The sequence below is a fragment of the Balaenoptera acutorostrata genome, chromosome 8 (assembly GCF_949987535.1).
Source record: "Balaenoptera acutorostrata chromosome 8, mBalAcu1.1, whole genome shotgun sequence".
Taxonomy (NCBI): Eukaryota; Metazoa; Chordata; class Mammalia; order Artiodactyla; family Balaenopteridae; genus Balaenoptera; species Balaenoptera acutorostrata.
Genome location: NC_080071.1, coordinates 72057827 through 72082821, shown reverse-complemented (window position 1 = coordinate 72082821; position 24995 = coordinate 72057827). Strand labels below are relative to the sequence as shown.

Here is a 24995-nt window from a genome sequence, read left to right as displayed (position 1 = left end):
CTCACTGTGCCCAGCCTTTGATGCAAAACTTCTGTACCCTGGCTTCCCAGTTGCTCTCGCCTTCTGTCTTCTACAAAGGACATAGTAACTCCTTAATAATAGATAGGGTACTATGAAACATGGCTCTATTAATGATGTTTTCTGGGTTTCAAACCTTATTCCTGTCATTTATTATTATTCTTTCTTTCCAAGAGTGAAGATTTTTGAGGCTGGCAGTAGGCAACCTCAGGGCAAAGAAAGCTCTATAATACATCTCTGTCTAGAAACAAGCTGAAGTGTGGAGTGCCTTTACTTTGAAGTGCAGGAATAAATCATGCAGAATTGTTCATGAATGATTCATGACTGTCTTTATGATGTATCCAGGGTGGCAACTGAAAAGCACCACCCTTGCTGCGAATTGGTGTTCTAAGGGAAGGCGGCTTGATGTTCTCCCTCGGAAGGCGCCGGCCTGACTATGGGTATCAGAACACAAGCACAGTGTGTGTGAGAAGTGTCAGGTCCAACTCGTCAACACATTCATTTTGGAAATGACGACTCTTTCTTGATGACGGGAGGAGCTTCCAGGGAGGAGAGGCTTGACGATTTTAAAGGAAAACCCAGTTGATGAGACTAAAGAGATGTGTGTCCTGAGGGTGGACCTGTGGCGGTGAAGCATCACTCCCTTTGGAGGAGACGGACCCGTCCCCTCGGGGCTGCTGATGTACCTGTCTGCAAGGGCTCAGAGGCTCCCCAAAGCCACAGCCTCAGCCAGACCTTGCCTGGTACTTCCCCCACCCCCGGTAGAAAACCACTCTGTACTGATTATTCTAGACCAATGGTTCTCAACCAGGTGAAATTCTGCCCCCTTGCACACACCCTGGGGACATTTGGCAACGTCCAGAGACATTCTGTTACTATAGTTAGGGTACTGATCTTGGCATTTAGTGGATGGAAGCCAAGAATGCTGCTAAACATCCTAAAAATGCACAGGACGGCTCCCAGTGACAATTAATTGTCTGGCCCCAAATGTCAGTAGCGCTGAGGTTGAGAAACCTTGTACAGGAATGCGGCAACTCCACTGGAGCTATGGCCAAGCCCAGGTGGGAGTGGGAGCAGGAAAGGAAAGAACATTGGTAATGAAGACAACCTTCAAGGTTCCTCAAGGACCCTACCAGATCTGTGCCAGGGTTTTCAAGACAGGAGAGTGGAATAAGTGACTAGCTATGCCATGTGGTTTCAGAATTGTTAAATTTGCACTTGAATAGAGGTGGCATCAGATACCCTGTGTATTGTATTTTTTCTGTTACTATACTAGCAGCATTACCAGGGCAACCTTGAGACTCTTCAAAGGTTCATTTGAATTGTTCAGTGTCTAATATATACATTTTAAAAAATGTTCAACAAATGGAATTGTATTGTGCAAGACTCACTCTACCCTAATCTTTAAATCAGCACTTGAGGTGGAAAGAGTGTCCTGAATCTATGTTTTAGACAGAGGGCTGAGCGGTCGTTACTGTAACATGGCAAACACAGTCCCGAACTAGAAAAACTGCCTGTGTATGTGACTGGCTTTCAGCCCAATCTGAACTCAAAGGCCAGAAGGATTCAGATTCACAGTGGGGCTATTCACCCTGGTTCTGGTATTTATCGTGCCAGGTGACAGAGTGGGTGTAGTGTGTTTCGTTATAAGCCGAACTTAAATTCAGCATCATGAGAAAGTCTGGTGATTGATGCTGCAATTTTGAATACCTGTCTCCCTCCCTTTGGATTCTTTAGTCAAGCTCATGGTATTCTTCACATATTAGTTTTTGATTGGCAGTTTCAGAATTTTGTGAATGAAATGTGTGGTTTGTAAGAATCAAGTTGTGAGTCCCCGCATAATGCACTGAGCCCCAGTTCCCCACCCAGCCCAGCAGTGGGTCAATCTATGTGCACGTCTCTTCTGACCCTGCAGGGCAAGATTCACTTGAGTGGAGTGATTGCTTGGCTGCTTTTGCATCTTCCTAATCAGGAGGGTCCTCACTCCTGACACTGCTTTACTGAAGCTTATTTGACACAACTCAAAACCTTACTGTGCAGTCAAATCTGGCCCCTTAGACTCTAAAGAGGAAAAAAAAAATCACTCCAAGAGAAAAATGCCAGATTTACAGAAGAGTAAAGATGGAGAAAGTCAGTAGATGGTGAGCTGGCAGGCCAGAGGTGTCACCAGAGAAGAAACCTGTACAAGGCTATTTCTTTCTTTTTGTTCCAGAAATCCAGTTGTCAAGTCACCATCAAGCATGGATAATTACAAAAGCAGTTTTGATAGCTATATGCTATATATATATTTTATATAGCAAGAAAGAAAGAGAGAAATTTCCTCTTAGTAAAATATTCACTTTTGTCAACCCTAAAAGGTTTTGCTGGTGACCCTGTTGTAGCTGGCAGGAGTTTGTTTGTTTTCTCTTGTTTTAAACATGTGCGGTGTAGAAGCCGTAGCAGCCTCTCCTAAGAGCTCGTCATCGGGTGGGAATCTTCTACACAGTCTGCTTGCCTTGGCATTCGCGTTTTGAACACTGAGCGGGCTTCCACCAGTCCCCGTTGTGACAGTGACAGATGTTACATTCATCCACTTTCACTTCAATGCCAGCCGGAATGATCGTAGTTCCTGCAAAGCAGTTTGGACCTGGAACACATACATAGGCTGATTAGTTGATTAAGTCTGAGAGGCTCCCTTTCTTTCTTCCCGACCCCAATAAAAAGAATCCAACCCCCGAAGCCATGAACGAGTAGGTCAGACTACTCTTAACAGTGTATCTTTAAGGAATTTTCTAGTCATCTCCCTTAAATGCAGACTTTTAACTCCTACTGTCTTTTGCATACAGCTCATATTCCCCATGTATGTCACGCATTCAAAAGCAAAAAGATCCAATGCTCAAAATGTCTTATGGTCTGTTACTAAGTACATGCGATTTTCTAAAGCAAGGTAAGGATTAAACTCTATTTGCTTTATGCTCTGGGGTGTAAATGCTGCCGAAGTGTCCCCTGAAACCATCTAGGATGGTCAGCGTCACTTGTCAGTACCCTGTGGCCTGTCCTCTCCCTTCCCATGGTGGGTTTGAGGCAATGAACTCCCTCCTGGGTTTTAGCACTTCCCTAAGCCCAGTTCCTGGAATCCCAGCTTGTTTCTTGATAACAATGAATAATTCATGACCAGATGATTTATTCATGTCCCAAACAAGCTTTGTTAGAGGTTCATTTGATTTTTGTAAATGGAGTTCCTTTAATCTGCTGGCTATCTGTTTTTTTAAAGAATGACCCAGAGGTTTGGCTTTTGAAAGTCAGCAGGAATTTTATTTTACTTTTTCAGATTCAGAAAAGCTTTACTGAAAATGTCACTTGCTCGTTAAAGATGGATAATTTTTAAAATTCACCAATCTGTTGTTTACTTCTTGTTTTTTTCCCCTTTCCCTTACTTTCCTTTTATTTTCTCTTTTTTTTTTTCCTTTGGTTTTTGTTTTCTTTTAACCTTCCCAATGTAGAAACGCACATGTTCGGTATTGGTGATATTATTTCTCAAATTCAAATGAGATAAAGATTTCTTCCCAAGGTGCAGTGGATTATAGCAGAATGATGCAAATTGCTGTTTCTTAGAAACGATTTGGTATAAGTCTCTGAGGTACGTATTTAGATAAAGGGAGGGAGCACTGAGTTGTGTCTACTAGTGATTTATTCATCCAGCATTATTGGCCACTTGCCATTACCACTACAAAGTAACATGGCAACATACATTGACATCAGTGCCCTACTTTCATTTGCTTACCACTTGATAAGAATTTATGAGACTATCTTTACCATGAAATAAATGAAATCGGGGTGGTTTGTAGTTCACTTCATAATTGGAATCTTGCCTTTCTAAAAATGGTAATTATTACATTACAATGCCGATTTCTCAACACACAACTATTCAATATGCTACAACTTTAATCGCCATTGTTTCAGAGCTCCCGGAGCTCAACTGTGCATTTATTTACCAACTGCGTTTGTATACCTATGCCTTTCCTTCACTCAGGTGGACAGACACCTGGGGCGTGTGCCTGGGCGTGAAGAGCCAGCAAGAATAGGAGGGATATAATGGGTCCACATGGATAAATTAAACAGCTTAGTGAACTGTCTTCTTTCGCCCAGGAGGTGCTTCTTCTTAAGATGCTGTGGTTATAAGCTCTTGGCCATCTTAATTGCCGATTATTTAAGGATCACTATATCAATTCCATAAGTCTTAGCGTTTAAGTCATTGTTTGATAGACTGAACTGTCTTTGGGTCTACACCTCCCTGAGAAAATTCCACACCAAATCATGAATTTGTTCTGTTATTAGAGAACTTGGCAAGGAGTCTTTTTCAGAACGTAGCTGGTTCTCCCATGGCTGCTGTTGACAGACCTCTCTCAGCCCTGCTGGTTCTCAGCCAGACAGGGTCTGACCACAGCCATACTAGCTTCAGAAATTGAACTAGATGAACACTAACAACTGTTTTCCCAGAACTAACCCAGAGAAGGCAATAGTTTCTCTCTTTCCACTTCTCCATATCCAACCGTTTTCACCCTAATTGTATACTTTTAACTTTTCCAGATGGGAAAATAATTTATTTTTTCTAAATAGTGGCTCCAAAACAAAGAAGTCCCTGAAACAGAATAGGTAGAATGTTACCCAGAAAGAGTTTTCCCAGCTTCTTGAAAGCATTTGGAAATGTGTCAGTAGAATCTTCACACACACTCTCTCCTCTGTCTCTCTCTCTCTCTCCCCCTCTCCCCCCGGCTCCTTTTCTCTCTGTTTCTCTCTCTTTGTGTGTGTGTGTGTGTGTGTGTGTGTGGCACACTACTGGCTCACAGGGGGCAGGTTCATCTTAGTGGAACAATAAGAGAAAAAGGCAGGGAGGGATCTTGGTAAAAAGAGATTTCTAAGTCATCGTGCTTATCTTGAAGAGGGTTTTTACTAGAGCTCTGGTTTTCGTATCTGCCCCTTTTGGCATATGTTGGTACCATACAGTGATCAGCATGTATTTGATCAGCCTCTGTACATCATTTCTTAAAACTCATTTAGAATTCCTGCACTCTCAGCTCAGGAAATATTAATTTCAATTGATTGACAGAATGAAATGAAAGATCCTTTGCACTTTGCCAGGATTGACCAGTCAAAGGCGCTGCCTGTAAATGACATAGTAACCTCTGGACAGTCTACTTGGCAGCCAGAGGTATTGTACAGAATCAAAAACTCCTGTTTGATCTCATTAACAGTGATTTTATAAGCACCCGTCTGAGAACTTCAGGTGTAACTAAAGCAAGCCCCAAATTTGCTTGTTAATAGCCTTATCTGCTTAAAGTAATTTAGATAATTGTCAAGCAAAATGGTTGGCACTGTTTAGAAATTCTTCTGGTCTTGGCCCTTTTTCCTTAATAGTGGTGACAATAAATGCTATTTGCTTTCAGCGTGTGAGTGTCCTACATGAATTCCTTACATAGGAAATCTGTCCTTCTATCTACTCTCTTCCTTTTATTTGGGGGCTGCTTTCCTTTTGTCTTGGTTTATGTGAAAGAATAAGTTGCTTAGAAGAGTGAGCTCAATGGCAAAAGCAACAAATTTTAATGCTGAAGACTTGGAGAGAGTCCAGAGGGTGCAGTGAAAATGATTAAACTGAAGGCTGGCAAATAGGACCTCTGAGAAAAGGTTAAAGGGGTTGGAATTGTTTAATCTAGAAAGAGAAGACAAAGGTATAACTCAATAACTCTCAGGGAGTGAAGGCTTATTATGTGAAGAATGGTGACCAAATGTTCTTTCTTTTGACACCCAGAATAAGAGGAAATGGCGATGCATTGATTCTCAAGGAATTAGAAGCACACACACAAATTACTCAGCGAACTGAGAATTGAGTGTGGCAGTTGCCAATAGTGTGGTGAGGCCTTCTCTCTCAGAGATCTTTCAGAACACAGGAGGTCTCCTTTGTCAGGTAGATTGAAATCGTCAGTTCCTTGAAAACAGGAACGGAGTATCTGTTATTTCTGATGGTCCAGGCCTAATACTGTGTCTTGCAAATATTAAAAACTCAGTATGTGTTTGCTTAACTGAATGAAATAGTATGAACTAGCTAGTTATATATTGGAAGCAAAATTATTTTCTGAACTTATAGATCCAGCCTTACATATATATCAGGCCTAGCCCTAGTAATATAGAAATATTTGACCCATTGAGGAAGTTAGAAGTTGGAAGTTGAAAAGCCAATGGGTTTAGAACGATGAGTGTACTGAGAAGTGGCTGGGAAAACAGGGGTGTTCTGGAACTGGGGGCTCCTGTTGGCTTGAGAGAGCCATTATTAAATATTCAGGAATTTTATAACCTTGTTGATATTATTTTGGTAGCTTGAAATTAACATTTGGGAAGTATTTATGCCACTAAAATCAGCAAATGCTACAAATCAGGATTTTAACTGCCCCTCCCCCCACCTGAGAGCCAAATGATATAATCATTTATATCACTAGGTTAAGGCTCAGGATTCAGGGCATTACTGGGCATGTTAAAGATTTTGCTCCTCATTCTAAAAGCAATGGGAAGCCAATGAAGTATTTAGGTAGGGGTTCGTGTGTGTGTGTATGTATGCGCACACATAAGCATCTGTGTATATGCAGGCACGTCTATAATCATGAAGTAAAGACTGATTCCATAAACTGCACCAGGGTCACCATGTGATTGGTCCACAATGCACCCATCTTTGGACAGTCCATCATGTCTCAGTGGAGGTAGGACCTTTGAGATTGCAGACAAAGAGTAGAACCCTCACAGGCCCTGGCCACTGTGTGATTCCTTTCTCCTTTGCTCTGAGGCATTAAAAGTATCTGCTAAAATGCTGGGGTAATATTAAATTAGCATCAGCAATTAACACATCGGCTTGAATTAACTGATCAGATTACCCCTTATAGAAAGTAAGGTCCTAAGGGAAAAAAGCACCAGGAAACGTCCAATTTGATCTGGGAAAAGGAAAAGGGTTGTTGGGGGGGAGCAAGTAATTGCTAGGAAGACAGTTTAGCTGGAGTCTCTTAGGGGACCAGGGTCACTTTTAATCTGATGGAGATACTGGGCTGTTTGGGGAATTGGAGGATCCTATCAGTCAAGCAACAAACCAGTCCTGGATAAGTCAAGCATAAAAGCACGAATTAAAGTTGTATCTAGAGAATATCCAGAATAGCCCAAAGAACCACGCTCGGAGGTAATACAATCAGGAGCAAGGGCCAATATCATGCCACAGATAGGACCCAGTGAAGACACACCTTGGGTGCAGATATAGCAGCCTGCTCCATCAGTATTCCCAACCCAGGACCCTGGATGCGTCTATGAGGACCGTCAGCAGCGCTAGCTCCCTGACCAGTCCTGCCAGGATGAGGATTGTGTAGTTCTTCTTGAAGTCACTAGCTTTCAGTGGCAAGTGTGCAGTGGGTGAGCCTGGGGACAGAGCCCAGTCAAATTCCTGCACCCTAGCTGCAAGGGAGGCTGGGAGGTGGGTACCTGGCATTTGTAGCTTCTCTAGGGAGAGAGAGACTTTCTTTGTACATAGAGGATTCCCCAGTCACAGGAAGGAGGCAGTTGTTCATTTCGGATGCTAAGGTGGATGGGGATGGGGAGAGGGGTCAATGAGGGCAGATTTCATCTGCTTCAAAATGTTTTCTCGGGGGCTGACTGCCAGTATGCTTGTCTAGCAATCAGGTAACAAATATTCAGAAAGAGACCACTCTAAGCGTGAGTGATACAGCTGTTAAGACAGAGTTCCTGCCTTCGGGGAGTTGACATTCTAGTGGGGTGAATCAGACAAACAGTAGAAAAACAAACAGGACATTTCAAGTCATTCTGAGCTTTGAAGAAAATAAACAAGACAGTGTAGTTGGGGGCCTAGACCCAGGGAGGGAACATTCGTTAGTTTACAGAACATGTTCGTATATGTTTTCTTGTTTCATATTCACCGTAATGCTGTAAGGTGTCATCATGAATCCCATTGCATACATGAGGAAAGTAAAGCTCAGAGAGATTAAGGGACTTGATAAAAGGCAGAGAGCTAGATAATGGGAGAGCTTAAATACCAACCGTCTTATTCTGACTACTTTCCTCGAGGAGAGGCTTTTTTATGTGTCCTATCACTCCAAGTGTCAGCCAGAATGGTACCCTTTCCTGTTCCTGACTCCCCAGCTTGCTCTTGTAGGAAGCTCAGATGAGATCCAGATCCAGTTGGCAGCAATGAATTCAGTGAACACCTTGGGAGTTCTTTTTAAGAATTTTCATGCACGACCTTATTTCCTCCTCACATGAGCTACTATTTGCTGTGTATTATAGGTCAGACAATGAGACACGGAAGTGTCAATGACTTTCTCAAAGTCACACAGCTAGTGAGTGATTGAGCTGGGACCCAGAGCCATTTTTCTAGGCTACGTCCCAGAAGTCAGTCTTCCTGTGAGTAGGAGCTACTTTTCACTTCCTGCGAGTTTTAATAGCACCTGGGATGCTATGGGATGGGTTAGAGGGAAAAGGTTAGGATGTTTAAATTCCTGTTTATGTGTGTGTGTGTGGGGGGGGGGCATGCACACATGTGTAAGTAAAGGGAAGGTCTGGCTACACAGTCCCTGTGGGGCAGAGAATTGAGCCCCTCCAGCAGCATTATTCAGCCTCTTCTCCGTAAGTGCAAAGCAGGAATTGCTCCCAAGAAGCAGATGTAGCTGAGAAAAAGTGTGGCTCTAGCGATCGTCTCCGAAGGCCACCAGGCTGGCGCTGAGACCCTCAGTAGGAGAAGCCCTGTTCTTGTTGCCCCACGTCTCCTTTACAGCCAGACCTCCTCCTTCCCAGAGACTTGGAAAGCCAGGCTGGTCATGACCATTTTATAGGCGCTTCTGGATTATAAACTGGTATATGGCGTCCCTGAAAACCCTCCTTCTGACAACAATGTCATATTGCTTGACAGGCCTTTTTTGAGTATTGCAATTTCTGGCCTTGATTTGAAAATTTATTATTGATGCTCGGTGTCTTTTAGAAATTGGCTGTAAACGATCTTCCTGCTGCATAAATGAGGCAGATTCCTATTGTGTTAGGCTATAAACATCCTATATTTATTTGGCAGGGCATCTAAATCATTGTTTCCGCAAATAGGAGGCTTGTAGGCATCAGTCTGGGATTGAATTGGATTGGATTACGTTCATCCTTTTAACTGATTTTAATTCTCTGCTTCATGAAGTCTGACAGATGTTATTGTGCTACCAAAAAGCAAATAGGCTTCCGATCAGGTGAACCCATTTCCGACTATTAAAATCTTGGAGAAAATGTTTCTAGCAACCAGTAATTAGAGCTGATTGCAGTGAAAATTGAACTAAGTGACTGAAACCTCCCCAATAACACATTCCAATGGCCTTTTTAGGCCTGGACGGAGAGCAGAGATGAGGTTCAGGTTGCTAAGGGAGCTTGCAGACTGGAGAATGGGGTGCCGCTCTCTACCTGCTTCTAGACCCTCATCCCTACGTTACTTTCCAACTATTTTATTAAACCTGAGAACAAAAAGCTTCCTCGGATTAAGGTGGCAAGTCAGGAAGGATTGTTTTCTCAGAGGCTGCCCTAGAGCAGCCTGTTAATCAGCCTGTTAATCATTTTATTTGAAAATTCAGTACTGCTGAACTCCCACACAAATTGCAGTGTGAGGGCTCTGGAGAGTTTTTTGGCCCTTAAGTATGTAAGATTTATAGCATGGTGCTCCTATTAAGCAAAGTCCGAAGACTGGAGCAGAGAGAGGAAGGACACGGTCAGTCTACACAATAGAGGTAAAGGTTGGCTGCTTTTTTCCTAATTCCAGGCAAATCAGCAGCTGTGAGAATCTGGCGTCATTCACAGTCTGCATTAGCTGGCCCTGTGTGTCCAGTCTCACCTTCACAAGAATATGTGTGGTCAGAAAATGGCTTGGTTTGCTGTTGTATAAAACGCTATCTGGTTAGTTTTTGCTTCAAATGATGAAATAGTCTCAGCCCAATTTTCCAACCTTAAACCAGATGACCTCCCCTTGTTAGAGCTTTCAGTGATTTTCATGTTTCTTCTCAGCAATCCTAAAGGTAGGAAGAGCTGGTATTACTCTACCCATTTTACAGCTGAGGGCACTGAGTTTCAAACAGAGAGGAGGTGAGGTGATTTACTACTTACTTATTTCCCAGGTGAGGCGCTTTATTTTGAGGTGAGCAGATAGAACTCTGGAGTCATACTGTCTACATTTCAGTCCTTCTGCCATTTACTGGAGGTATCATCTCGGTGTCCTCAGCCATAAAGTGGGAATAATATTAAAGTAATAAGAGTATTTACCTTATGGAGATTTTGAAGGAGCAAATGAATTAACATATGTAAAGTACTTAGAACAATGCCTATCATGAACTAACAATAAATGTTAGTTGTTGCTATTTATCATTTTCATTATTATTATTACTTGAGTTACCATCTGTGCTACTTTGGGTAGCTTATGGATTCCAGGACCTTTGATTCCTAGTCTGTGTTTCTTTTTTTAATTTTAAAATATCAGTGAAGAAATTAATATGGTTAATGTCAACCAATATTTTTGGCAAAGTGAGTAGATGTACAACAAAAAAATCATTCCTATGTGGATTTTCCCCAGCTTTGTTTAGTATTTACCAGTAAGCCAGACAGTTGAAGAAAACAGCGAATAGAGAGAGCGTGACTGGGGAGAGTTAAGGGGAGATATATTAATCTGAACCAGTTGCTGACTGTGGAAGAATTCATTAGGAAATTGATTTAAAATGATTTGCTTGGATGGTACAGACAACTGGTTTCATTTGTTGGAAAGAAAGAGCCCAGATACGGTGGGAGAATGTCTAAGGTAAAGGCTAACAAAGAGTTTGCAAGCTAACTTATTTACTTATTTATCTATCTATTTTTAAATTTTTTTTGTTAAATTTATTTATTTTTGGCTGCGTTGGGTCTTCGTTGCTGCGCGGGCTTTCTCTAGTTGCAGCGAGCGGGAGCTACTCTTCGTTGTGGTGCACGGCTTCTCATTGCGGTGGCTTCTCTTGTTGAGGAGCACGGGCTCTAGGTGTGCCAGCTTCAGTAGTTGCAGCACGCGGGCTCAGTAGTTGTGGCGCATGGGCTCTAGAGTGCAGGCTCAGTAGTGGTGGTGCACGGGCTTTGTTGCTCCATGGCATGTGGGATCTTCCTGGACCAGGGATGGAACCCACATCCCCTGCATTGGCAGGCAGATTCTTAACCACTGTGCCACCAGGGAAGTCCCTGCAAGCTAATTTAAAGAGAGAGTAAGCAATGATAGCTATCTATGGATTGATCAATTTATCTACCTATCTATCTAAAGGTTTCTGCTTTTTTATAGCATTTTCGTAGTGCTTAAAAAAAGGATAAGGTGTAAATGCCCAGCAATAACAGAAATAATGAATGAATTATGGTACTCCACTTCATAGACTCTTCTGTAGCCATGAAAAAGAATGAACTATAACCTCTAGCTGACTTGCAGGGATTTTCATGAGTTATTATTGAATAAGAAAGGAATTATGCAGAGAAGTGGGTATAATATCCTATTTTAAAAAAACAAATATAGACAAACTTCTGTGTGTACATTCGTATAGAATTATATGAGGATGGAGGAAAAATAAAGAAGCACAAATACTAAGTTGTTAACGTGGATTATCTTGCTGGAGGAAGGGATTGCTGATGGGGGAGGAGACGGGGATAGGACACGTAGCAGGAGGAAAACAAGTGCATCATGAGATATTTGGTTCTATGTGTAAAAATAAAGAGAAGTTTTAGACTGACATGCATTTTAAAATCAATGTGTACACTTAATGCTGTAATTGTTCCTTTTTTCCTTAAAATCTGTTAAATCGATAATGTGTCTGACAATCAGGTACATCTTAAAACTGAGAAAATGTAGTGAAAGTCATTGAAGTGGGCAGACCATGAAGAGCCCTCAATGCCCCAGTTTTCTTGACTCTAAAGTTCTATGTCACTGCTGTCCATGATAGCAGCCACTGGCCATATGTGCCTATAGAGCACTTGAGATATGGTGAGTCCAAAATGAGATGCTCTGTAGATGTCAGAAACAGACATCAGACTTCAAGGAATTAGTAAGTCTTTGAACGTAAGAGAAAAGGAGTAAAATTACTCATTAATATCTTTTATATAAAGTGTGTGTTGGGTGACAATATTTTGGATATATTGGGTTAAATAAAATGTATCAATAAAATTAATTTCATCTTTTTACTTTCTAATGTGGCTAATTTAGAAAATCGAATTTTAGAAAATTTACTTAAATTTGAAACTAAGTTTAGAGAATTTAAAACTCAGTGTATGTCTCACATGATATTTCTATGGGACAGTACTGGCCCTAAGGAATTACAAAAGGATGAAGAGGTGTTAGGAATGGCCAAGAGGAAACTAATTTTTACATAATTTGGGAGGAAGGAATGCTAGGTATTGTGGAAAAGGGCATAACTTTAAGACAGGGGTTCTCAAAACATGCGCCCTTGATCAACAGTATCACTGAGAATATCTTTGAAATGCAAATTCTCCAGCCCCACCAGACACCTACTGATCAGAAACTGTGGGTATGGGGTCCAAGATCTGTGTTTCTGTGTTTTAATAAACATTCTAGGTGATTTTGATGCAGGCTAAAATTTGCTTTAGGATAAGGCAGAGCTTGGATAAAAGCTGTAGAAGGTAGCGTGGTTAGTCTGAGTTTTAGAAGATGCCTCAAAATAGGCTAAGCTTATCCCAATGGCAGTGAATTCAGCATGCTACATAGGCTTTTAGCAGTGGGTCATTCCTGAGGAGAAACTCTGAGCAAGAAAATGGTGGTTAAATGGTTCAATTACTTTCAGGTTTCAGCATCGGCCTCTGAGCTGTCATTATTGTGTTTCTTTGATAAGTGTGATTTTTATCCACACGATAGCTTTGAGAATCAGAGTCATGTGTGGAACTTGACATTTGAAACCATTTCGGATGCTTTAATGACCTCACTTTCCAAAACCAATTTGGTTATCACTGGAAAGAAAATAATATATATTTATCTTTGGGATAGAAACAGGTTAGAAAAGATTGTACTACTCAGTTTTATCTAACTTTCATATAAAAGATAGAATTTCTTTAAGCAACAAACTTTCTATCTCTGACAATGAATTTAGTATCATCTTTAAAACTGCCTACCTCATTGATGAAAAGATTGCAAACCTATTTTCATTTCCTTAAAATGCTTGAGTGAACGTACTAGAATGGAAGTAGCATCCTCACTGTGGGGGAGGGGCATGGGACATGGGGTATGCTTGTCAACAAAGTGGGTACCAACACACACACACACACACACACACACACTATCCACACAGCATACTTCATAACGGAGATGAAACAGAAAACTTTCCATTTTCATTTTCTATGTTCAAACACACAAAATGTCTTGCAACTGGAAAAAAAAAAAAAGGTGGTAAGCAGGTTATTTCATTAGTGAATCATATGACCAAAGGTGCCCTATTGACATTTCCATGGTCATGAATTATTAGACATGCCATGGGTAAATTAAGAAACAAAATGACAGTTTCTTTAATGTTCATCTAACAATGCCTGTAGATAGCTAATAACTGTGGCACAGAAATGAGGATAAGATTAGTAAAAATAAATGTCCACACACTGTATACTGAGTCTAGTCTAGGAATATTTCTAGTCTAGAAATATAATGTTTAGTAGGTGGGCATATTTCCTTCCTGTACGGATGTGGCAAAAGTAGATACTGAATGTAAATAACAATGGGATAAAATTTGTAAAAAATAAAGAGTAAACATATTAAGGGGATTTAATTTGGTCTAGAAGTCAGAGAAGGGTGCCTTGAGGAGGTGATAGATGATAATGAGAGGGAGAGGTCAAAGGAGCTACATGTGAACATCTCCTAAGTGCAACAAAAGCTTGGCTCTTAGGGAAGCATTTAAGGTACTGCAGAGTAGAGAGCCAGTGGAAGGGGGGAACCAGAGATAAAAAGAAGAGATCTAAGTATGAGCAATTTCTTAGTATTTAAAAAAAAACTATATTTGGAGTTTTGGATTGCTTCTAGAGGGCCATTGAAACCATGCCGTCATCAGATTTACTTTTCAGCTAGATTATGCTGGCTTCAATGTAAATAATGAGCTGGAGCAGGGGATGAGGGCCCTGCTGCAGAAAGTAGACCAATTGAATCAGTTCTTACATTCGTCCAGGCAAAGGTAAGTGTGGCCTAGTCTAGGGTGGTGGCCATGGGAATGGAGAGAAGTGAATGGATGTGAGCAGCATTTAGATTGAATCAACATGATTTGGTGGTGGAGCGAATGTGTGGAATGAGGTAGAAGATGGTCCTCAAGTTCCTGATGCAAGCAAGGATATGGGACACTGATGAAGGAGCAGGATTTGGAGGAAAGAGAATGCAGTTAGTGTTAAAAACATTGAATTTATGCACACGAGTCATCTAGGTGGAGATGAATAGCAGAATAGAATTGACTGAGCTGCCAGGAAGAGTTGGGTGTCCCTGGCAAACGAGTGGTAATTGAAGCCAGGGGAGTGGATGAGGGGTCCCTGGAGCTTTTGCTGTAGGGCAAGAAGAAAGAGGGCCTAGGACAGCAGATGGGACAGTTGGAGCCAACTAAGGTGACTGAAATGAAGTCTCCAAAGGGGAAGGAGAAAAAATTAGCAGTACATGGCGTCAGAAAAGCAAAGGAAGGGAAATGTTTCTGGTAAGGGCAGTGACAGCAGTGTTGAATGCAGCTGAGATGGCAAATGAGATATGGGCTGAGAGAGGTTTATTGGTGACTCACAAGAGCACTTTCTGTGGAGTAGTAAAGGCAAAAGCCAGAAGGCTGAGGGAGGGGTGGACATAAAGAAAGCCTGGTCAGTAGCTGAATGAGGCCTGAGTTGAGGGAGGATATTTAAGATGAGAGAGAGAGAATATGTTTAAATGCTGGTGAGAGAGTCTCAGGGGGAAAGAAGAGTTGAATGTAAAAAGGTGGGATGTGAGGGGAAGATAATTGACAGAACAGAGTCCCTGAGAAAGCAGGAGGGCACGGGATTCTGTGTTCTCAGTTCGGAGAGGGGAAACTTCTTCCATTGTAATAGGCAATAGGAAGCTACAGGAGTTTCTGATAATTTCTATTTTCTCTGGGAAGTAGGAGGGACACTAATCTGCTGAGAGTGAAGGGAAAAGATGAGGAAGAGAGAGGGTTGACATAGTCATTCCAGGAATGAAAAAGATAGCAGCCTGGGGAAGCGTAATGGAATTGTCGAACAGGGGGAGGGTCCAGATGAGGATGCTGACCATAATTTGCAGTGGTACCCATTTGATTGCTCCTGTGATCTTCCCACTGGAGCCCAGCAATATTGTGGAAGAGTGCCCCAGGCAGAGAGCATCATTGAATAGCCTCGTGACCTTGGGCGAGTCACTTATTCTCCATTTCCTCAACTGTGAACTGGGAATAACAAGAGTACACATCTGATAGGATTGCTAAGATTATTAGATGAGTTAATACACATAAAGTACCGAGAATAGTTAGTAGATAGTGTACCCTGGATATTAAGTGGTTAGCTATTCTCCAGCTTTGGGGTTTTGACAGGCATGAGATGATAGGAGCAAAGGAATGGGAAATATTAACAAGAGAGCGGTTGAAATTGTAGATGAGGAGTTAAACTGGAGAACAAGGGAAGTGAAGCCATAGATTCTGAAAATCACTAGATTGTTTTGTATTTACTGGAAGTCCTCCTGGTATGGATTCCTGGCCTAAGATTAGAATACACTAGTTTTGCTGACAGAATTGGAGTGTTAATGGAAAATGAATAACAGTTTCTGAGCTCTGTTATTCCAGCTCCCATTCTATACTTTGGCTTTGGTACCCAATTACATGAGGAATTTACATCAAAAAGATGTCGCTGTTTTGAGAACTTTAGCTTGAAGCAGATCCTGTGTGTGATACTTTACGTTCTGAATTCCTGTGAAATGGGTAAGTTCTTAAGAAAAGAAAAAAATTTATAAGAAGCAATATTAAGGGAATCCCCTCAGGGTAAGGTAATTTTGTTTAAAGGCTGTAAATTTGCCAACTCCTCCTGTTCTTTTCCTTGAGGTCCACAATGCAATTTAAGCCAGAAAAACAATCAGTTTGGCCCAAGCTTGAATTGCTGCAGCATATCAGCCTCCAAAAGTGAAATTTAAAAGGAACTCTCTGCATCGCTGATGGGCCTAGACACTCACAGGTGTTATTTTGTCTCCAAGAATAGATTTTGTACGGTCACTCAGATCACACACTGGGACCCTGGCCTTTAATCATAAATGTAAATGGACTTTAGACACTAACATTTATTTCCAGGTTGGAAAATGATTGAGGTTTTATATGGTAAAAGTATTACTGACAAGCCTAGTGAGCTCTCTGAAAATAGTTTCATGTGCTAACTAGCAAATAAATAAAATACAATTATAGACTAGGGCCTGCCCCCCTAAGAGTCTAGAAATCTTGATTTTATTCTTGCCCGGGCAAATGATTTTTTCTTAATTTAGAGGAGACATTTAGAGGTGGGGAGGGTGGAGAGAGGAGAGATCAGGGTGGTCTATCTCAGGTGCAAATACCACCATTCTTATCTCAAAAATACCCCTTCATCTGTTGCCTTCCCAGAAATTGCCAATGGACAGATGCCAGTTTGGCAAATAAACTATTAAGGATAGTTTATTTTTCATTTATTCAAAAGCATTTATTGAAACCTTCCTGTATGCCAGAGACTGTGCACATCCCTGGAGATACAGTGAGCACAAGACATATTCCCAAGTCTCAGTGGGGTATACTCTAGCGGGAGTGAGGCAAGTACAAAGTTAGAAATAGGATTTTACAGGAGGATGTATGAGGGAACCTAATCGAAACAGAGGAGGAAGGAGGCTTCCTGGAGATGCAAAGACTGAGTGGATCATGAGGGGTGAATGGGAAAAATTTTGGTAAAGAATCAGGACGGTGTGGTGGTGAGTGGGGAAGTTAGTGGCATAAGCAAAGAATGGGTTATGGCCCATTGGAAAAATGTAAGAAATTGTGTAGAATTGGAGCTTAGGGTCCCAGGAGGAGAATAGGGAGCTGAAACTGGAAGAGAAGAAAGGGCAGTGGCCAGGTTCTGGAAGACCTTGTAAGCTGTACTGAGTAGAATGGACTTTACTATTACAGCACTGCGGGGACACTGAAGAATTTTTAAATGGCAAGGGCTGTAACCATACTTAATGCTTCAACCAGATTGCTCCTGCTGCTGTGTGAGGTGGGGTTGGAAGGCCCCCAGCCTGGTGGAAGCAAGAGCAGTAATTGCTCCAGGAAAGAAATGGGGAAGGTCCACACAGAACCAGTGGCTGTAGGAATGGAGAAGAGGGGATAAATTGGGGTGATCTTAAAGGGAGAATTTATAGAATGTGGATGTAAGTGATACGGAAGAGAAAGGAAATAAAATAATGTCCATATTTTTTGCTTATGTACTGGCTAGCAGGTGGTATCTTCCACAGAAAGAAGAAATATAGGAACGAAGGCAAGTTTAGGTGGAAGGTCCAGAGTTCAGTTGTAGACATATTGAGCTTCAAATGTCTTTAGCTTATAACAAGTGGAAAGCTTAGAGTAAGTAGTGGGATCTATGGCTTGAGATCTCATGGGAGATATTTGAACTGGAAGCACCAATTAACTTAGAAGTCTTCAGGATATAGATGGTGATTGAATACATGAAAGTGGCTTCTTAGGAAGAGAGAGAGTAAATAATGGGAAGATTACTATTGACAGAACCCAAGGAACTAACATTTACATCATGAGTAGAGGAATGGAACTCTGAGAGTTGTGTGTGAATGAATGGTTATAGAGATGGGAGTAAGACGGTATAACAGAAGTTAATGGAGAAGAAGATTTCAATAAGGAGTCAGTGCTGCTGGATGTTAAATAAAATAAGGGTTGAACATATCCATTAAATTTAGTATCCAGCAGGCCCCGGATGGCCTTGGCAAAAGCATTTCCACGTCATTGTGGGGATGAAGCTGGATATCAGTGGATTTAAGAGTGACGTGTGGACAAAAATATGTCAACTACACATTCAAGAAAACTTGTTTTGAAAAGAAGGTGAAATTTAGGGCTAAGTGACGAGAGAGAGAACTTACTGGGCTGGAATTGAGTAATTCAGTCAACTTCTGAGTTTTGTTGTTGCTGTTTTTAACATCAGGAGATGTGCCCATCTATGTGCTTAGAGGAGAAAGCCCCTAGTGAAGGGAAAATTGCAGGTTCGGAGAAGAGGAAGTTCTGGATGTTCTGGCAGGGATGAGTTCTGGGAGTTGTTCATCGAAGTACCATGAACTTAGGGCCAGCAGCAAAGGCATCAGCAGAGAGCTTGTTAGAAGTGAGTAATGTCGGGCCCTACCCTAGATTTATGCAACCAGAATCCACCTTTTAACAAGAAAGAACATTCTCCTGAGATAGGAAGATAAGGACAGATAAGTTTCTTGATGTTGGCCAAGAAGGGAGTTAAAATGATGTTATGTCATTTTGCTGTGAGGGAGTGAAGTGATTTACTGAGAATAAGTAGGGGGCAGTGCATGTAGTAAAAGAGAGCTGGCTAGTGGGGTCTGAATGGGTAGCACTGAAAGTGACGGAGAAAGAAACCCTGAGCTTACTGTGCTCTGCACGTGAAGGTTTGTGTGGATGTCTCCGACAGCCTAGGGCTGGTATAGGAGCGGGCAGACACTTAGGTTGATGTAGGTTTGGAGTTTTAGCAAAAGTGGGAGTCAGCAAGAGAGAGGGTGAATGAATGAACCACAGGGTCTCTGTTGGAAAGAGAAGTCAATGAACATCAATGGGAGCTGATAGACTGGAAGGAAATGGGCGTCAATCATAGTTATTTATAGAAATGAGAACTATTACACTGCCAGCAACAGTGGCCACTCGTCCAAAAAAAGCTCTTCCTTCTCACTGCAGTGTTTTTGTTTGTGTGTTTTGCAAATAACACATCTAAAACATTCACTATTCTCTCTCCCCTGGTCACCTATCGAACTAGAGTCTGAGGCTGCTGCAGGCACTGAAACTGCCCACTAAAATAGCATCCTCATTGTGATATCGACTGTGGCTTCTCAGTTCTTTAAACGGGAATAAGAAGACTCGTAAGATCTGGCTGAGGGCTTTAAAAGATCAGAATGATATTCTTTGCTACCTTGAATGCCCTTTTTTAAATAACTATTTGCAAAATTTATACTGGAAGTATGTTTTATGAATATTACACTGATTCTTCACCCAAATGTTTTTTCTTTAATTTTTGAACCTCAAAGCACTTTGTTCTTCCCTTATGACACTATTTAACCATACAGTTGGCCCTTGAACAACATGGGTTTGGACTGCGCTGGTCCACTTATATGTGGATTTTTTTTCAGTAATAAATACTATTGTACTACACGATCCATGGTTGGTTGAATACAGATACAGAGGAGCTGCCTGTATGGAGGGTCAACTGTAAAAGTTATTCACAAATTTTTCACTACACAGAGGGTTTATGCCCCTAACCCTCACGTTACTCAAGGTTCAACTGTGTGTGTGTGTGTCTCTCTCTCTATTTTTTTTTTTTTAATTTTTATTTATTTATTTATTTATTTATTTATTTATTTATTTATTTATTTATTTATTTATTTATTTTTGGCTGTGCTGGGTCTTTGGTTCGTGCGAGGGCTTTCTCCAGTTGCGGCAAGTGGGGGCCACTCTTCATCGCGGTGCGGGGACGGCTCTTCATCGCGGTGCGCGGGCCTTTCACTATCGCGGCCCCTCCCGTCGCGGGGCACAGGCTCCAGAAGCGCAGGCTCAGCAGCCGTGGCTCACGGGCCCAGCCGCTCCGCGGCATGTGGGATCCTCCCAGACCAGGGCTCGAACCCGTGTCTCCTGCATTAGCAGGCAGATTCTCAACCACTGCGCCACCAGGGAAGCCCTCTCTCTCTATTTTTAACATAGCTCAGTAGTTTCATCCCTTCTAAGAGACTGTAAAACTGTGAATATCAGGAGCTGTCTTGCTAATTTTTGTTGCATTGCTGAGCAAAGAGAAGGTTTTCTAGCTGAATCACAGGGTTCAGGAATAGGGTAGAGTATGCTAGAGAGACGACTGGTAGAAGATTATGAAATGCCTTTTGTACCAAAATTAAATGCTTGTATTTTAACCTCTAAGATAGGCAGTCACTAAAAAGTAAAGTAGGGAAGTGATATGATATGCATCTTCTGGAAGCTCACACTGTCCAGTCCAGAGAGTAGAGTACTGAACAGAGATGTGTAAGACGAGAACAAGGACATGAGTTACAAAACCATTGTGTTGGTCCAGTTGAGAGACAAGGGTCTGAAATGAGGCATAACTTTAAATATGGACAGGAAGGCTTTCATTTACTACATTGTAGGATTTAATGACCTTGGAGGGGGGATGAGACAAGGGAAGAAGCCTGTAGCTCACTCTGGGTTTCTGGATTGGGTGACACAGGTAATGCCATTCACTGAGATGGGCAGAGAGAGAAACAGGTTCAGGGAAGAGGAAGGGGATGGTTGATGATACGTGGAAGGTGGGGAGTGATCAATTTTAGAAATTCTAAACTACTTTACCTATGGTAATAAACATTGGTTGAATACGCTAGAAGAAAAATGAATATGAGACTGTTTTGAACTTTAAGGAAGAGCCGAGGTTGAAATGGAAACATGTTATTAAAAATGTTTACATTTATTTCCCCCAAGTGGAATTTATAAACCACTCCTACTGCCAAGTCTGTGGTGGGGAAGCAAAACATCTGGTTGAAATTCCACTGACCTTTAGATACACCTGAGTTTTCCTGTGATGCTCATTTTCATTCCAAATGGTACAGCAGAGCCCTAGGGATTGTACTTCCTGGAGCATTTCACCAATAAAGAGCATTTGTGCAGCACTTGCATTTCACACGCAGGTTTTTGAGCCAACTTGGTTCTAAACACTGAATTGGGCACTTTTAAAATATTTGCGTATCTGAGTTTGTTACTTCTTCACATCAGAAAGTTTGCAGAGTGATTGTGAAAGAGGTTAGGAAGTAAAGTCTCTGATCTAGTCAGTGTTTTTCTCTGAGCCTTAGCAGAGGCACAAAGATAAGGCAATAGAAGGGGCGTCAAGGATGTCCTGATTAGGAATCAAGAAGGAAGATTCAAGAAATGCACCCTATATTTCTAGACAGGTCCCAATTTTTCACAACATAAATATGTGGCTAGGCCAACTTCTTAAAACAGCTTGTTTCCAGTGGCAGAACTTAATGTTGTCCTAATTGCTTCTTTTCATTTGTGATTCTCTGATGCTTTTGAGGGGGGTATAATGTCCTAAGTACGTGGAGCTGCTGTTTTTGTGTCCTCTTTGCTATACCACCTGTGGTAAGCTGAATAATGGCCTCCTTGAAATGTTCACATCATAATCCTAGGAGCCTGTGAATATGTGACCTTATGTGATCAGAGGGGGTTTACAGATGTGATTAAATTGAGCATTTTGAGACAGGGAGATTATCATGGATTATCCACATGGGCCTGACGTAATAACAATTGTTCTTGTACGAGGGGAACGGGAGGATAAGAGACAGTAGTAGGACATGTGATTAGGGAAGCAAGAGATTGGAGTGATGAGAGAAAGGGGTCATGAATCAAGTATGCCAGTGACCTCTACCAGCTAGGAAATGCAAGCAGAGTCTTTCCTGATGCCCAGGGGAATGCAGCAGCCCAGCCTACACCTTGATTTTAGAACACCACCCCTTGAGTCAACTTGCGGATGATGCTAGAGCAGGAAGGGTCGACTTAGATATCAAGCAGTATTTCCCAATGGATTTTAAAAGAATTTCAAACTGTATATTGATTACTAATGCTGTTATTAGTGCTCTTAAAAAGAATCTCTGGAGGGGTAAAAGTTTGGTCCACCCTAAACACAGAAGGTCAAAAAAGTTGCCCTTCTTAAGCAGGTTATTGTGGTGGCCACTTGACAAATTGTCTATGTTGACAACGTAGTTAGATTTGACTGAAGCATTTGTTGTCTGCCCTGACCTGCTTTCTGTGTACTTAAATCAAGGATTCTTCAATGCTCTCAGAATGGGACTTTGATCCACTGGATTTGGTTGAATTCCCTGCTTAGATCTGAATTTGCAGGCAGCATTTTAGAGTATTTATATCCTGTAGGGAAAACATGAAAATTTATTTATGAATTTAAGTCCTGGCTTGCCCTGTTCATTTACAGAAATCAAAAGTACATCATCTCTGCCAAATGCAGTTTTTTAAAAAAATTGCCCACGCAGATCCTAGAGAATATTGGCATAACATTTTTTACAAATTTGTGTAAATGTTTTAAGCTTATAAATGACAAGCCTTGTGTTGTCAAGTAGTGATGAAACACCCATAACACAAGGAGAGACGGTGAGTCACATAGCTTAACAGAACTAACAAGTTCTGAGTAGTACAAGTGACTAATTGCTCTGCTAGTATACTCCGGGTGACGAACCCCAGAGAGGAAAACATTCATGAGTCATAGGATTTTTGTAGATTTAATGACAACCCTAGAATTACATTAGCATTGCCTCCAAATTGAGAAGACATTGAAGAAAGGAGAATTCAAATGAACTGGTGTGACTCAGTGTGAAACCTAAATCAATGAAAAAGAAGCTGGAAGAAGAAATAAAAACTCTCATGCATGCAGAAGAGGAAAACCTTCATGTATTTATGGATTCACTCAACAAGCTCTACTCAGTGCCTACTGTATATCATGCACTGTGCTTTTCCAGGACAAAATAATTTGCTTCCAACTGTGAATATGGGAGAATGGTCATACTAAGCTGAGAATGAATGAGGTCTTGGCAAGACTGTTTTCCACTAAAACCCAGGTACTTAGAGGATGTGCTTTTACTTATTTGCATCCCATGAATTTCTGTACTTTTGGGTATCTGTGACATTGAATGTACTTAGAACACTTTAATGATTGAGTCCTGTTACTGGGGGAGAAAGCTAGGTCAGATTTTGCTGAGTTTTGTTCTGCATTATCTCCAATGAGTGCTGCTCAATTGGTCTCTTACTCTCCAGTAACTTTCATATTGAGGCTGGTATTTATCATTAAAAAAATTAATTGTAGCATTTATTTTTAAATAAAGCCAGGAGCACAGATGTTAAGAATCACAGATCACTTGGTGAAAAATCTTTGAATATCTCCTATTCTGTCAGCCCTAGTAAATTTTACCTTGTCCCAGATTGTGTATGTAAAACGTTCTCCAGCCTACTCTAGGCTGGATTCATCTGCACCTGTCTGTTTTGTGCTACTCTTGCTTGAGTTCTACGGATGATTCAAGGATTTTAGGACAGTGTAAACTCAAAGGTTTGAGGATGTAACCCCAAGAGTTCTCTTTGTTTTCCTAGAATTTACCCAAGCCCTCAAATCATTGCTGGATACATATAGTGGCATTCAAGGGATTCTTCAGACCCCAGTTAACAAAATGCCACCAGTTCCAACTGCGCATCCTCCCTATAGGGCCTTCCCTGCCCTGGGTTCTGTTCTCTATTGTGGCGTCTGTCACAGAAGGGTATTTATTTACAAGTTCATGTCCATGCTGGACTTTGAACATCACAAAGGCACTCAGCACAGTGTACAGAAGGAGTTCAGTAAGTGATTGTAGCATTTATCTAAATGTATTCCTGAAAGGAGGTTTTGCCTTTGGTATTAAAAATAGGGTATCATTCTCCTTGGGATTCCTTCTGTGACTCTTGGGTTTGGCAAAGAATCGCTTGAACATGCCAACTCTACCAATGAAAACCCTTCTCACTCAGCCACTTACATGGTTTGTGACATTCGATGCTCTCAGTGTTTGCTAAAAATGATGTTCATAAAACCTGGAACTTCAGGGATGGAAGAATGACATTCATTTCAAATGTGCCAACATGATCATGTGTCAAATGACAAGGTTTCCAAACATGGCATGAACTCTTCTGTTGTTAAAAATCTGATATTTGCAATAATTACTTGGCCTGCCTGTAAATGCTACACTTCATTTTTATGAAACTAATGACATCTGCCACATAGAAGTGCACTATTACTCCTACTGTGGCCATTTCTAGAATAAAACAGAACTTTTGCATGTTCCCCACTAGAACGTTACTGAGAAAGGAAGGAAAACGTTAGAATTCAGGAGAATCTAGGCGATGCTAAAAGATTCAGCAAACAAGATCTAGAGAACGTTTGGTTGAAAGAAACATAGCACAATGAACATATGGTAATCAAACTGAAGTTTTGTACATCTTAGTACCTTTGTGCCAAATGCCACAGCGATTCCTTCTCACTGCTTAGTAAATGGGCCCAACCATAAGAGGAAATGAAAGATTCAACATCACGAGAAAGAAGAGATGATTAAGGCTTAGCTTGCTAGATGGTTTTAGGGGCAGTTAATTTCCTAGAGCTATGCTAGGGTTGTTTCTCTCCTGTTTATACAAATTACCTCCCCCGTTCAACCCCAAGCAGGCTAATATTTATGCTCTGGCATGGGATTGCAAATCAAATCCAAAAGTTAGTGAGTAGGGTTAGAGATGGAGGCGAGAGGAGAATGAATATAGAAATAGCTTACAGGAAGAGAATTATTTTTGGTGAGCATCCCTCAGTTATTTTTGTTAGTTCCAGTGTAAAAAATTCGAATCAGTTGATGCTGAATGATTAAGTGATTTCACGGATTATTTTCCCTCTAAGGTGTGGGAGTACGGAAAATCAGGTATTCCTCAAATTGTATCGTGAGGACCAGCGGGATATCACAGTTGTCTTTGTGGTGAGATTCTTGGAACATAGCTGTCAAGGATGTTTATGGAATTTCTTGTTTTCTCTGATCGTCTACCAAGAAAGTTTTTTTTTAAACCATATTTTCAATTTGGCTGAAATTAAAAAAAAAAAAACCTTATAAAATTGCCACAGAGAAATTTTTTTCAGGTGAGGTATCAGTGCTTTTAGCTTTC

General features: G+C 41.2%; 1 protein-coding gene across 1 annotated transcript in view; it reads right to left on the bottom strand.

Moving 5' to 3' along the window:
• Nucleotides 1-2495: 2495 nt before the first annotated feature.
• The window catches only part of VWC2L (von Willebrand factor C domain containing 2 like), a 155470-nt gene continuing 132970 nt past the window's right edge, over nucleotides 2496-24995 (bottom strand). The window contains exon 3 of the mRNA XM_007187871.1: nucleotides 2496-2644. Within this exon, the coding sequence (XP_007187933.1) occupies nucleotides 2496-2644 (149 nt within the window). The remainder of the gene's footprint in view (nucleotides 2645-24995) is intronic.